This window comes from Manacus vitellinus, unplaced genomic scaffold (genome assembly GCF_001715985.3).
Source record: "Manacus vitellinus isolate BGI_N305 unplaced genomic scaffold, ASM171598v3 scaffold_12_pilon, whole genome shotgun sequence".
In the NCBI taxonomy this organism is placed as follows: domain Eukaryota; kingdom Metazoa; phylum Chordata; class Aves; order Passeriformes; family Pipridae; genus Manacus; species Manacus vitellinus.
The window spans coordinates 8,936,376-8,951,189 of NW_021938949.1; the positions used below are offsets into that span (position 1 = coordinate 8,936,376).

The window sequence follows — 14,814 nt, forward strand, 5'->3', positions numbered from 1 at the left end:
GGCGGCCAAGGGGCCGATCGGGAATTAAAACTTCGGGGGGTTCAGGGTGGAGAGGGACCCAGTGACCCCCCGTGTTTTCAGACCTCTCCGTCTCTCAAGCGGAGAGAGGAATTTCCCTGAGGTTTGTTGTTGGGTCTTGCAATGCTCTGTTATCTTTAAACTACTGTCCTAGAGGTATTTAAAATATTTGAAACAATATTTATGAATGAAGTAATGTCTCTTCAAGCGCTGGGCTTTATTAAAAGGAAAATAAACCGTCCGCGCTGATTTTAAACAGGAACCTGCATATGAAGCTTACCCTGAAAAATACACTTTTCTTTTTTTCTCCAAAAGAAAATAGTGCAGGGTTATTTTCTGCATCATTAGGCATGCAAATGGGTGTAGTGAGAACGTGCAGTTAAACAGATCGTTGCAGCAGTAAATCAGATCTAGAAGCACTGTATTGCTGGGTTTCTTATCATTTGGTTTCACTTGATGCACTTTGTTCCTGATGATTTCTTCCCTCAGTTGAGAGAGAAACCCGGCACCTTTGATATGCCCAAGGGAAACCTGCATCTTGCTGAAGCACAAACATGGAGAAAAATGAATGAGTTCTTGCTTGCATTGGTACTGGGCCATCTCCCTTTAAACCATATGCTGTGTATTTTTGTAAAGTCTGTGCCAGGTTCAATCACCTTCATTCAGTGTTGCAGGATCCTTCTAGAGTTTTAACTCACTGCTTTTTGTACAGTGCTCTATTAATGAGCAGGAATACATTATTTTGCAGGCATAGCTTTCAATTTTCATGTGATTAGGGAGCAAACGGTTTCCCATTACACTGAAAATGGGAATATTTCTCTAGAAGCACAGACACTTTACCATAGAGGCTAATTACTATTTACCCGATTGGCATCAGTTTAGTATTTTTGGAGAGTGGTGCTTCATCATTGTTGTTTATCACTGCAATTAAAGAAACTTTCACAACAGGGAAGGGGTATGCAGTACATATTTCCCCAGTGAAGGCTGTTTTGGACCAGACAAGTGCACTACTGCTAAAATCTTTCCCAGTGAACTCAGTAGAGTTGGCTGCTGTTGCAGAAGGGCTGGATCTGAGTGCTCACATTTTAAAATAATGCATGCTGCTTCTGCCTTTGAGTCAGGGTTCTGTGGCTACCAGAATACGTTATTTTTTCAAATACCTCAGTGTAAGAAGCACATGCTTCATTTTTAAATACCACTTAGAAGGAGAGCAAAAGTTCACGTGGCTTCATTGCAAGAGAATCAGGCAGACAAGTGGAGCAATGGCAGGAGCTGAACAAATTGGTAGATGGAGCAGAGAAATTTATTTTGGAACATAATTATTTACCTCGTGGCGAATATTAACCAGGGGATGCAAGACCAAAAATGGAAGAGGTCAGCCACGAGTTTACCATTTCATTTTGCTGTTTTCTTGCAATTTGTCAGTTTAGAAACCATTAGAGAAACAAGACACATAAATATTTTACTATTTCAACATGAAACAGTAATTCCTTAAGACATGAACTCAAACAATATTAAAAAATAAAACCAAAATATTCAGCCTTTCACCCGGTTCTTGCTTATGTGAGTGCTCCCTTTGCCCATGTGCTGAGCTGTACTCTGAGCTGCACAGGCACGATTGGGTCTTTTCAGAGTAACCTGTCTTTACTACCAGCATTTGCATTTTCTGGGCACAGTCCCACGGGCTTTACTGTCATGAGTAATTCTTACTAAGGGCTTATCAGAGTGACTAATCAAACATTGAAATTGCCATGCTTTCTTCAGTAAACAGGATCAGGCCTGTTTACTATATTTAGTATTAGCTTCAATTAGCAAATCAAATGCTTTCTGGTTGTCCCTGATAAATTGATATTTATGAAATGCATTTCCTTAGGGCTGCAATTGCCTTTAGGGAAGGGCTAGTTCAGTAAGGGCTTGTACAGTAGGTATATTTCTCTTTTATAGCATATACTCATTTTAAACTGAGGCTCAGAGCAAAATCACTCCAGTGACTGTTCTCTCCCTCATTTTAGTGTATGGTATTGCCAGTCCTTCTGCATGTGAGTAGCCCTGTTTAAACTCTGTGGGTGGACTTGAGAATTAAGAATGATCTTGTAGGCTAAGAGTTTGCAGGATCAGGCATGCATGCAGAAAATGTCTGATATTCCTGAGTAACAAGGCGGAATCTGTGGAAAATGAAGGAAGAACAGTCATTTTCTCTCCTGCAGTGCAAAACATATATTTTTAATTGGAAAAGTAAGTTCTGTAAGTCAGAGTGGGCAGGTTTTTCTTCTATTCTGACAGATTTGGTCTCTATATTGTAGCGCAGAGATGACTGATAACCCCCTTCATAAAATTAGAAACCACACCCCCAGACCATCTGGCATATTACTTAAAGAAAAACACTACCCAACATTGTATTCAAAAAAGAAAATCCAGGCCAGTTTGTCAGAGCCCAGTGCTGCATGTCCAAAAAGGCAACGTGAAAATTCTCTCTTTACATCAGAAAATAGGGGTCTTGTACTGATTTGCTGTGGTTGGGACCCATCGGCAGTGGCAGAATTGCCTTGGCATGAGGGAGAGCAGAACCTGACCCCGTTTGAAGGAGAGAGCATGCCCAGCCCCAGGAAGTAGGCAGCTCTAGTGTGCAGAGTACAGTTTTACTACGAGCAGACTAAACCACCGAAACGGGGGCATTTCCCATGTTCTGCCTGTGAAGTTCTCTTCGGCTCAGCAGGGTGGTTTTTCTCCTCGCGCTTCACCTCTCCCAGTCTGTCCTGTGGGAGGTAGAGTTCATTTCATCACCTATTATGTTTGCCTCCCGCTGGGAACAGATTTTTCCCCCAGTCATCTCCCTGCGTGGGGAAAGGCAGGGCTGAGTGTGCTTCTTTGCATGGTTTAAGGGCATCCACCGCAGGGTCCCCTTAGGCCATGTGAATTTAACGGCCTGTGATTAAGAACCAGCAGAGCAGCTTTTGTTAAGTGGAGAAATGTTCTAAATTAGCAGTAATACTTTCATGGAGAAGCCTTAGATTGCTGCAGAGCTCAATCTATTGGAAAATCTGCTGTTGACTTTGTGGCTTTTGGTGTGGTGCTCAGATGGAGGATGTTACAGTGCAGTGTGTTGGCTTTCCTTGCACCTCTTAGACATGATGAGAGGAGGGCATCTGCCATGTGTGTCCTGTGTTTTTCCTGAGACAGATGAGGGAATACTCCTCCTCCTTTACAGATGGTTGATCACATCTAGGTAAAAGAAAAAAAAAAACAACAAAACAGGATCTTGCAGGCTGTTACTTATATTTCCTTCAATAGATCAAAGTTGAAAACTTAATGACATCTATCTCTGCAGTTGGATGTCAGAAGGGTGTATTTTGAATCAGCCAAAAAGATCAAACAAACAGTCTGATGTTGCCTTGGGCTTTCTGGCTCTAGGACCGATTTGTAAGACAGACCATTTCTGTTTATTGTACCTTACATTGAATTCCTGAAAAAAAAAAGAGATAATGAGAATTTCCTAAACTGCTGCTGTTGGTACTAGAAGTCTTGGATCTGTACTTTCTGGATGCACATCAAAGTGACGTCTAGGAGGGCTTGTGTTGAGACTGCATGTATTGGGGGTTGTACCTCACATAAAGTAGTTTGGAAGGAAGATGGTAATGCAGAAGTATAAATTGATAAATATAAAATAGCAGTAATCTTAGGATGCTTTCCACATGCTTCTTCAGGGAGAAAGAGTAATCACGTATTGGCAGCGTCACAGAAACTCTGTGATTTATACTCCATGACCCAGTGGAAAATTGCCAATCTGACAAAAAAGAACAATTTCAGCTACACTAATGGATTGACCAAGGCTAATTGCAAGAGTTTTTATGCCCATCATTGATATGTTGTCAGTACATAAAAGATTACAGAGAAATTTCTTGATCGGCTGCCACGAAAACATTTTTTTATTATTAAAACGTTAAAAGAGAACTGCATTAATCTGGCTCTGTGCAGCATCCTCCATCTTCACTTGGTGACAAGCAGTGTTCGATTTCTAAACTAAGAACCACCCGTTTCTAGGCTTTCTGCTCTGAGCCTCATTTTGTGAGGCGCTAAGCACCCATAAACTCCCATTTCCTTTGCTAAGAGCTCATCCTTATCCTGCAACTAAATCAGTACATCAGGGAGAAAAAACTGATGCAAATTAGGTATCAGCCTTCCTTAAGTCAAACTAGAGAGTGCTATTTGTAGCATTGTAGTTTAGATGAAATAAAAGTAAGTCTTCTGACCATACATCCAGGGTCCAGTGTGAGTTTCAAAACTTACTGGGTGATTTTTCAGTCCTGCTTGGGCAAGACTCCTGTTGACTTAGGGATTGCTTGAAGTGCAATGATTTTCCCATTGACTTCACTGGGAAATGGAATTTCTTCCAAATGCCTGTGGGGATCAGGGGGATGCCAAATGCCTTTAGCATTTTAGTGTCTTCTGGCTCCAGCCATGTGCTCTGTAATTCTGTTTATTAAGAAAAACCCAACATGGATGCTGTGTCGATAGAAATAATACAATTTGTGTTGCATAATGCACTGAGGTTTGACTGGAACTTGTTTTGCAGTCTGCTGTGCTGGCTTTGTAGATCTCTTTTTTTTAACCCTCACAGAAGAGACATGAACTTAGGAAATGATATACATGTTTGAGATATGTAGTGAGACAGTGAGATGCAGTATGAGCCAGGGGCCTTCTTCACCTTAAAAATCATCTTAGAAGCAACACATGGTCCTCAGCGTGTCATTTTGCTTTGTAAACATGACGATGGAGAATGTGGCAAATTGCAGCTGAGTTGAGCAGTTATATATAAGCACATGGCTTAACATATTGGTTAGCTGATCATACTAGTCCTTTAGTCTAACCAGTTTCTTTAAACAAGACAGCAAGAAATCCATCATGGTAGAAGGGAGCTATGCCAGCGTGTTGAGTGTGGGATTAGGACCTGTGGCCCAGACCTGCCATACAGCTGGCAGCATCCACAGTTTCTCTTTTCAGCAAGGATGTGTGTGCCCACCAAGCAGTTGGCATTAGGGGTGTTAGTTTTGTGATTAATCCCTTTTTAAACACTGTTTGCTTGTGGACAGAGATGCTTCTTGCTCTGAGCCTAGCTTGGATCTTAGGCTGAGCAGAATTCATGCTGCTTTCTTTTGAGTATCACTTCATTGCCTCAGATTGAGGGAGAGGTTATGACAACTCGAAGCTGCCAAAAAGGAGGTCAGTATGAAGGTGTTGGGTGGCTGAGTGCTAGGAAACAGAAGAGGGCTGGAGACACATCAGAACGGATCCTCATTTTGCATAACACCATTTGGGATCAGGTGGATGGCCTGGTGCCATTGGAATGGGATGTGGGAGACCTGGCTTCACTCCCCAGCTCAGTTGCAAACTTCCTGTGGGATCTCTGGCAAGCCATTTTATTTATCCCACTGATGAGTTTTCTGGAGTATGGGGTACAATAAAAGCAGAAATAAAATCCATTAGTCATTGCTGTGTTACATTACAGGACTGAGACTGCAAATAAGGCCCAATACCAGATAATTGGTCAGGTTCCAAAATTTCCCATCGAAATCTATGGGAAACAGGCACCCTACATAGGAAGTAGGAGCCAGTTTATTTGGGTAAATTGAGACTGGATTTCACAATGACTTATTTCATACAAGGATCTGTTCAGCTGATAAGGAGAATAGGCAGGAGCGGTGGGTGATCCTGGCACTGTCTCTTGGACCTCCCATCATATCTTCTGTTAGCTACTAAAATAGTATTTTCCAAGAAGTGATGATAAACCCTGAGGCACAGAGCTCTTTCTGAGGTGCTGAAGATACTGCTGTCTTCACATCTTACCTGGCTCTGCAGGTGATTTCACAAGCTCCATGTTCCTTAGGGCATGGTTTCTTGGAGGGAGGAGAAAAGGAGTTGGTTGGTTTGTAGACCAGAGCCTTATGATGTGTGTTCCTAGTAAAGCTGAGAGTAAAACAAGCTCCAGACTCACAGTCATCTGAGTATAGAAAAGGAACTGGAAGCAGTGAGTGTGACAGTGCAGAAGATGGGAGTATAGGATTTTGGTAGCTTGCAGAGAGGGTAGTTGAGTCCTGTGTGATATCCATTTACATTTTTTAGTGCACATCACAGTTTTCTTTGGAGCCAGCAGTGAAACCTTGAAACTCTCCAGTGATGTTACAGAGGACATTCCAAGCAGCAGAGTGCTAAAATCCTTAGTTTTGGTGTACTGGAATCTGTGTGCAGTCCTCTGTTTGCTTACATCTTCCTGATCCTCTGTTTGCAAATTGTGCTGGTCGTTTTCAGAACCCCACTGCATGGGACACGACCTGAACTGCTTCACTTAACAAAACCAAATAGTTGGAGCAGTTATTTTGTTGTTTTTTATGATAAATGAAATGCCAAGTTTTCCATCTTTGCTTTTTCTCATGGCCCTTTAACCCATGTGGTAGGCTTATTTAGGGAACAAGACAAGCCTGGATGCAGTCCCAGAGTCTGCAGTAGCTTCAGATGCCCCTCCAAAGGTTAGGATACTTCACAGGGGATTTGTTCTGCAACAGAGAGGCTAAAAGGAAACCCATGCTAGTTACTTTTTGCTTTTGATTCTGTCCTAGTGCTGCCCTGAAAACCAAGCAAGAGAAAATTTACAGAGGCAGCATTGTTGCTGTTGGGTCTGTAATACCATATTTTCTACTGTAGCCTCATACAAGAACTTCAAAATGCTTGTTAGAAACATTTCACATGCAATATTATTGTTCCTATTTCTACACCTTTCCAGTAAGAAAAGCTGTATTATGCCTTTCACATAAAAATGCAACTGTTTTACTTTAGATGTGGTTCTCTGCCACAGTGTGTGCACTGTTTCAGGGTAAAATGGATATTAGAATTAAATTGTGCATGTTTATACACGACATTTAACTATGTCTGTGTCTTCCCTGCCTTTTGCCCTTGCAATTGCATTAACAAGGGAGTATATTAGACTAATTGCAGTAGGATTTGGTCTTGTGCATATGAACGGCACAGATTTATATGTATGGAACAGCACTGTAGAGACAATGATGCAAATAACATACCTGAGATTTAATATTTTGTTTCCTGTCCTAGGATATGATGATGTTTCAGAAACAAACTTGAGGTCCTATAGTGTTCATTCTGCTAAACATGTGCAAGAGAATCGTCCTGTGCCCATTCGCAGAAAAAGAAGCATTGGTAAGAAACAAGCTGTTTGTACTTTGGGAGTGAAAGCAGAGGGGGTGCTTTTGGTCAGCCAAGCAGGACATTTCACTGGAAAAATGTGACATGCACAAAGGGAAAAAAGGGCATTTCTGGTTTCTGCCTTTCTTTTTGCACAAAACGAGCCGTTGCCTGAGAAGCTGTCTTCTGGAGGATGTCCATAGGAGACAGACAAGCACAAATTCTTTACATTCACTTTCTTGTTGCAGCATGTTCGAAAGCTAGACCTCGGTTAGAAAATGCTGTGATATTCAATGTATAATTCATAGTGTGGGGAACAACTACAGCAGTGTGCCTTAAAAAACATCAACAGTTGGTAGAGTTTTCAGTACAGAAGCTCCACAAAAGGAAACAGCTTGACTCTTTATTCACAAGAAAAATACAGTTTATCCTAAAAATTAAAAACCATTGATGGAAACGCCAGGACACTGATTTCCATCATTGAGTAGGGCACCAGGCATGTTTACAGGGGATTTTATTTTTATTAAGCGACGATGACGGTGACCCGACAACACCCGAATATAGATTTAAGAGATGCTAGCACAGGGTTTGTATGCGACGCTTGTTCATCTGATTAGGCCTGGGTGTTCTCCCATTTGACTGTGGAAAACATCCGTGGTCTTATCTGGGATGGGTAGTTCAGAGCCAGTCTATTTGTGCTCTCAGCTGTGGTGGTACGCAGCGATAGCGCAGCGTGCTGTCAGCGTGGATTGCAGTGTGAATTGGCAGGCGCGCTCGTCACACTGAATGCCTCCGGAGAACAGCGGTTCTGAAACAGTCTGCTACACTTGGCACCTCACCCTGCAAGGTGTTGAATGCCTCCCCATAAAAGTCAGTGGGAACTGGATATGCTCAATAACTTGTGGGAGTTGCCAGCTATCTTGCAGTATTGGATCCGTTAATTTTCTTGAGTTCACGGCGCTGGGGATTGAGAAAAAGAATTTTCACTCTATTTAGTCCATTGAAATGCATCTCTTTCAAAACTGAGCCTAGATTTTCATGTTACAGGCACAGGCCAGGCCTGAACTTCTTGTACTTCAGAAGTAACTGAAGAAGTGCAGGCAGTGTTCCAGTTCCTTGACACATCTAACCCAAAGCTATCACTGCTTCCACTGTAAGGCAAAAAAAAAAAAAAATCCAAGCTGTCTTTGGAGAACTTATCGTCAAACAACTTGTCCCTGCGATTGCTATTTTTTGCTGGACCATTTTGAAATATCAGCTTGACTTCTTAGGCAGTCCCTAGGATGAGAATGATAACATGGTTTGGATCGTGACCGCATTACACAGTAGTACAGAACTATATAATATGTGACTGAAGCTGTGGTTTGCAGGCTCACCTTACCTGAGGCCCAGCAGGATTTGGTTTAGCTGCAGATTTTTTGGTCACGATACTCTTGTGGCTTTGCCTCATTCAAGAAATAATAAATTAAATAAAACCCACAGTGTACAAAGCTTTGATAACTTGAGTAAAAATTGCAATTGCCCTTTGGAATGGTGGATGGACCAGACTGCCTGATGTGGGGATGTTAAGGTTTTGGAAGTGGAAACCCAAATCTCGAAAGGTTCAAGCTGGTGCAGGTTTTCTCCCAGCTGAACCAGTTTGGGTATGACTCAGGTAACATCAGTGGAACCGCTGAGGTGTTATTTGCCAGGTATTGCATGTTTGTGTGATACCATGTGTGTGCAGTGATTGCCACAGTGCTGGAAAACAACAGCCGCTGTTACACAGTCGCTATGAGGCTGTATTAGAGGGTCATCAAATCTGGAGGAGCCCCTGGCTTGCTGTCACTTCTAAAGAGCCAGGATTGTCTTATCTAATGGTATGTGCTCCGAGCTATGTCGGGAGCCAGGCCATTGTAAACCCTCATTTCTGGGCTGGGCTTTTGGGAGTGAGTCAAGCTTCTCCCTCGGGTAGCACACACACAGTTTAGTGGCAGGCAAATAATGCTCAGCACCGACTTGTCCGTAACTGGGGGGAGCTCAGAACACCGTCTCAGCTCACAGCTCAGGGGGTGCCACTTACGGAGGGTGCAAAACATCTGCGTGCTGTGGGGTGAGAGCAGCTGCTCACCTGGAAGTGTGAATTTCTTGTGCCCGCAGAGGAGGCCATCCCGGCTGTCTGCAAGACACGGACGGTCATCTACGAGATACCTCGGAGTCAGATCGATCCCACCTCGGCCAACTTCCTGATATGGCCGCCCTGCGTGGAGGTGAAGCGCTGCACTGGCTGCTGCAACACCAGCAGTGTGAAATGCCAGCCGTCCCGGATACACCACAGAAGTGTCAAGGTGAGCAAATCCTGGCTGCAGAGCCCTCAGAGGGGTCCTCTTCGGTCCGAAAACTCCATATATATTCTCATGGCTGTGCCGTATGACCTGAATCTTCATTATCCATCCTCCCAGCCCCAGGATCAGATAGAATGCTCCTCTCCGTTTTGAGTGAGCAGATGGCCTTTTCGAGTTACGTGATCCTTGGAAAATCCTGGGTTTGGATTTGATTTTCGCAGGATTCCCTTTAGGTTTTCTTCTTTTGTAATGAAAATAAAGTTGATTGTGTCTTTCCCATGATCTCGCGCAGTACAGATCTTAAAGTTAAGAAGATAAAATGACTCAAGGGGCATTGGACTTAAAAAAATAAATAAATCACAGTATGGAATGCTGTTTTCTTAATTAAATATTATGCAGCCTAAATTGGGCTTTTATATTTGACAACATAACACTTTTGATCTGAAAAAATGTGTTTCAAATTATCTTACCCCAGGGATAGAAGACTCAACAGCTTCATGCTGTATTTACTCATTAGACAAAATCCCTATTGCAACTTTCCAGTAAATATTACGTGAAATATTTATGTTCATTTGGCTTCACTGTGTTCTAGTTTTTATCAGTATTTAAACAAGTACTGTTGATCTACATCTGTGTGTAGGAGATTAGACTTACACTTAGCATTTATATTGTGAAGACTCTAAGTTCTTGTTGTTCTTGTTGCCCTGAGTATTTTAAGAGCAGAATTTAAAAAAAAAAGAAACCACCACACTCTTGAACATAAAATTGCCCAGCACAACACACTGATCACTGTACTTGCAATGGATTTCTTATTTAGAAAAGTGCTGTTCACTTAGTGCTGTACGTCCTAGACAGAAAATTTAGGCACCGAAGCCATTTCATTGTTTTTCATATGTGCAGACATGACTCTGAGCAGGATTTCTTTTTCTTTTCTCTTTCTGAATATCTGAAAAATGTTTTCACATCCAAATAAGCCGGAGAAACATCTGAGCAGATTCCCTCGGTGTTTCCAAAAATAATCATACTTTACACTTGCTTTCTGCCTTTCCTTTGTGGGATATGCTTTGCAGAAACAATTAAAAATGAGTTAAAAATTGGGATCAGTAATTATTTGAGGGTTGAGAACAAACTGGGGAAGTTGAATGACTGTAATTGTAAGCCTTTCCAAATAGGAGCTAAACAGCAAAGTGCCTCAGGGTTCAGTGCTGTTGCCTTTGGGTTTGATGCAGCTTCCAGTTAGTTTTGTGTAGCAGCTAACACATACAAAGCAGCTGGAAGTGCCCAGCAAAGAGTTGAGATGTGTATTACAAACTTGCTGTTGGTACCTGTGTGTGATACTGCAACCTTGTGCTTCTCTTCCTACCCCTGCAGTGATGGGGGAGACAACAGATGAGAGAGAGAGATTTGGCTGCCAAAGTCCCCCACTGCTGGGGACACCAAGCGTCCCCTAGAAGCTGCAAACACCCCAACTGGCAGCAGCTTTGCAGGATGTCATTGCTGGGGCTGGTTCCCTCATTCACTTTGCTGATATGGTTGTAGTGCTTTTAGATTTGCATTCATTTTAGTAGGGCACAAGCTAAAAGTAGGCTCAGCTGAGCAGCTGCTTTTCGTGGCTGTGTAAATATATTGCCACCAGCAATATCAATATACGTCAGCCAGCTTTGGAGGACATTTTTTTTTTCCAAGCTCCAAGACTGCTCCAAACGGTCATTAAGTAGCAGGGGAAAAAAAGGACAAGAGGTCAAGCAGGAACAGGATGTTCATTGTAAAGGTTGTAGGCTGACCCCACTGTCACACCAGAACTCTCAGAACACAATCCATATTTATGCCCTCCAGAGTCAGATCCTCTTGTAGCTTTGATGTAATTGATGGTTTTCTGAGCCTTTTGCCAATCCTGTGTTTAGAGCTGAATGTCTGCTCATGCCATTAAGTAGCTGGCCCAGAATGAGGGTCGCTGGAAAGGTAGGGGGAGCGCTTTTGGAGGGCCTTCTCAGCTGTTCTGCGGTGCAGTTGGAAAGCCGGCTTGTGTTTTCCCCTGATGTCAGACTGCATAAAAGCTCTCTTTTGATTGAACATTGAAAAGGCTTTCCCTGCTTCCTCCTCATTGACAAGGTAGTGAGATCATAGCTGGCCCATTCACACTAGAAAAATGTTCATCCAGAAAGGTCAGCAAGTAGGTTTGCATCATCCAACAGGCGAAAGCAGAGGGTGTTTTCTTTGTCTTACTGAGGGCCACTGTAGTCAAGGTTAAGAGACGGCTGTGGCAGTGTGGGAGGAGCAGTGGAGGTGCTTGCATTGGGCATTCAGTTCTTGGGACATGAGGCAAGGGCTGGAGGGTTGGGGGATGTCCTTACTTTGCCTTCACTGAGCTCTGGTCAGTGAAGCACCATTAATGGGCTTGTGGAATTGGAGCTGTAGGGAGGCTCCAAGCCAGGGGTGTGGGTGGAAGAGCTTCCTTGAAATGAGTCTTCTAAGATTTCCCTTTCATGGGGTGGGTTAGTGAAAGGTAGGTTTGCCTTGCACCGTAGCAGAGTGAGCCCACGAGAGCACAGCCCCCTGGCCCTAAAGGCATCTCTATATAGCAAGCTGCACTTGCACAGCACTGCAGAAATGAGACTGAAATGAAGAGGCTGGTTGGGAGTTGCTCTTTGATAGGAAGGAGAGGATTACATTTCTCTTCTGGTAGAGTAATGGTGACAAGAATGGGTGAGTTAGGGGTGTTGGTGTCAGTTACAGAGAGATTTCCTCCTCTATCTGCAAAAGCATTTCAGTAACATCTGCAGATTGGTTGCTTCTGCCCAGCGAGATCAAGTACTTACCAAGTACCAGACTTGCTTTTTTTGGAGGGGTTCTGAACAGAGTCTTTTGAAGAGGCTTTTTGTAGTGTTGAGTATGGTGGTGTTCTTGGTGGTTTTTGTCACAGCAGCATAAAATAGTTAATGTTACAGAGCAAATCTTGATTATACTGCTAATTTTAAATAGCCAAGCTGAACATTATGGTTGTTTGCTCATTTTCAAACTAAGAGACAAGAGCTAAATGACTCTATCTACCTTGGCTTTGCCTCAGGTTGGCCTTCAGCCATAGCCCTGCCAGCTTCAGCCATTTCTGCATATTCAGTGTTGAGCTAACCTGAGGAAATTTAACCTAGTATGTTCTTACAGTACAGTAATAGGAGAGAAAGATGCAGAGAAAGGACCTGGAAGGGAGGGAATGCAGGAGCAGCTCCTCACTGGGGAGTTGTTCAGAGGTTTGAAGAGAGATGGAAAAAAAATGCAGGAATTCAGAGTGAGTTGTTCAGCAAAGCTACCCAGCCTCTGAGGAGGTTAAAAAGGCCTTGCAGAACAAATGGGACATGTAGGTAAAATGGCTGTATGTCATGTTTGCAGGTTTAAGAACATTTTTCTTCAGTGACTTTCTGTCAGGAGGATAAACAGCAGTTTGATTTAGCTGTGGCTTAACTGGCGATTACAGCCAGCACTCGGTGGGACCTGCAGGCAGGACTTGGTATCAAAGGTCAGTTTAGGAATGGGAGAAACAAAGGAAACCCTGACACAGGTGAAGGCGGAAAAGCAGCGATGAGCCCTCAGAGCGTAAGGAGCCCTGGCAGAGGGTAGGGTCTGGCTGCTCTGCTCAGAGACACGGCACACGGAGCCCCCACATCAGCCATTCCCTCTGGCAGGGGGGTGACGAATTTGCTTCAGCTGCCCCTGGACCTTGAGGCTTTTCTGAGGCAAGGATTTTGGCAGAGTAGTGGCCTGTAAATGTGTTTTTAGGATGGGTGGGTGCCAGACTCTGAGGCGCTGGGCAGGCACAGCTGGCACAGTGTGCCCTGGAAGGCACCATTCCAGTCCTGCCCTCCTGTCCCAGGAGCAGTGACTTGCCAGGCCCTACAGCAGCCCTGATGCCTCCCCAGTACTTTATTCCCTGTTGACTTATGTCTTCCTTGTAGACAGGTTTTCCCTCCATCATATCAGCATGCATAATACAGAGGCAATATATTCCAAAAGGTATCCTCATTCAGTTGCTTTTAGGGTTTATTTCTCAACCAGTATTTAGCTGTCAACCACATGAGTTCTGCTGTTATGAGGAACTTTCTGTACCTTGCAAGTTCCTGCCCACGATAAGGTTTGGCTTTGTGCTAGAGGTGTTTTGGACATTTCTGCTTGCAGTCTAGTTTTTTTCCTGCTGTCAGTCCCTGATTTCAGCTCTCCCAGAGCAGCTTTAAAAAATGTGTTCCCATGATGTTTCCATTAGGCCATATATTTTTATCAGATTTTATTTTCATTTTTACTTAGCCACCATGCTATATTGCAGGATGTGGACCTGGAGTCTACACTGATGCAAGGATGGTGCCACTGGTTATACACCATTTAAGTTAGTCAGTCATTTCGCTGCCTTTCTCTTGAAAAGTTTTTACATAGTGACATTTCGTGGGTCTGGAGGATCTGAGGATTTTTATTTTTGTTGCATTAGAGACAAGTCAAAAAAGCTTGTTGATTTGTGGAGGACTGACCACCTCGAGGCATTGGGTAATACACTTGAGACTAACTGTACAAGATAAACACTGGGGAGAAAAATACAAAGAAGAAGAAAAGATCTGTACACAAGGCCAGCTTTCATGCTGTTCACAGCTATCCCTGTTTCTACCCACTGAAAATCTGACCTTCATCATTGTAGATCAGTGCTGTGTGTGGCAGCAGCATTGTGTGTGTTAACAGGTGACACAAACACTGCAACTTGTTTGGTCTGTGCTGCTTCAGTTTGAATATTTGCAACGTCTTACAAAATGACATTGCTTTAACTTGTGTAACGTGAAGGAGGGCAGTGTGCTGGATTGTATTTTAACTGCAGCGGTAAAAAACAGCTTTAAATTGCTGCATAAATTAATTATGATCCTCTTCAAAGTATTATCTTTTTTTTAAGTGTTGTTTAATACCAAATAGCCACAGGAACTCCATGTATCTTTCAGTTTGGAAAACCAAGCGCAACAAGGGCAGACTTTTAAAAGCTTGATTACAGTTTATTTTTGTTGCGTCTAATTTTCAATGAGACTGGTTTATTCTAACAGCTGTAATAAGCATGGCAGATCTGAAAGCTGTTTCATGATTGCTGGGTCTCCTTCTTTGTCTCTGATGATGGAGGTGTCTTAATTACTGTTTGTTTTCATAAATTTTAAGGATTAGTCATCCTTTGATGCCACATGACTCAGCTGTACCATACATTTTCAAATCTTTGTGTTCAAAGGCTAGATGTAGCTGGGTTCTGATAGGAGATTTT

The 14,814-nt window shown here is 43.0% G+C and overlaps 1 protein-coding gene across 1 annotated transcript in view; it reads left to right on the forward strand.

Moving 5' to 3' along the window:
- PDGFA (platelet derived growth factor subunit A) overlaps positions 1 to 14,814 on the forward strand; it is a 56,013-nt gene that overhangs the window by 22,559 nt on the left and 18,640 nt on the right. Inside the window, exons 2-3 of the mRNA XM_018067645.2 lie at positions 7,123 to 7,227; positions 9,352 to 9,539. Coding sequence (XP_017923134.1) covers positions 7,123 to 7,227; positions 9,352 to 9,539 — 293 coding nt within the window. The remainder of the gene's footprint in view (positions 1 to 7,122; positions 7,228 to 9,351; positions 9,540 to 14,814) is intronic.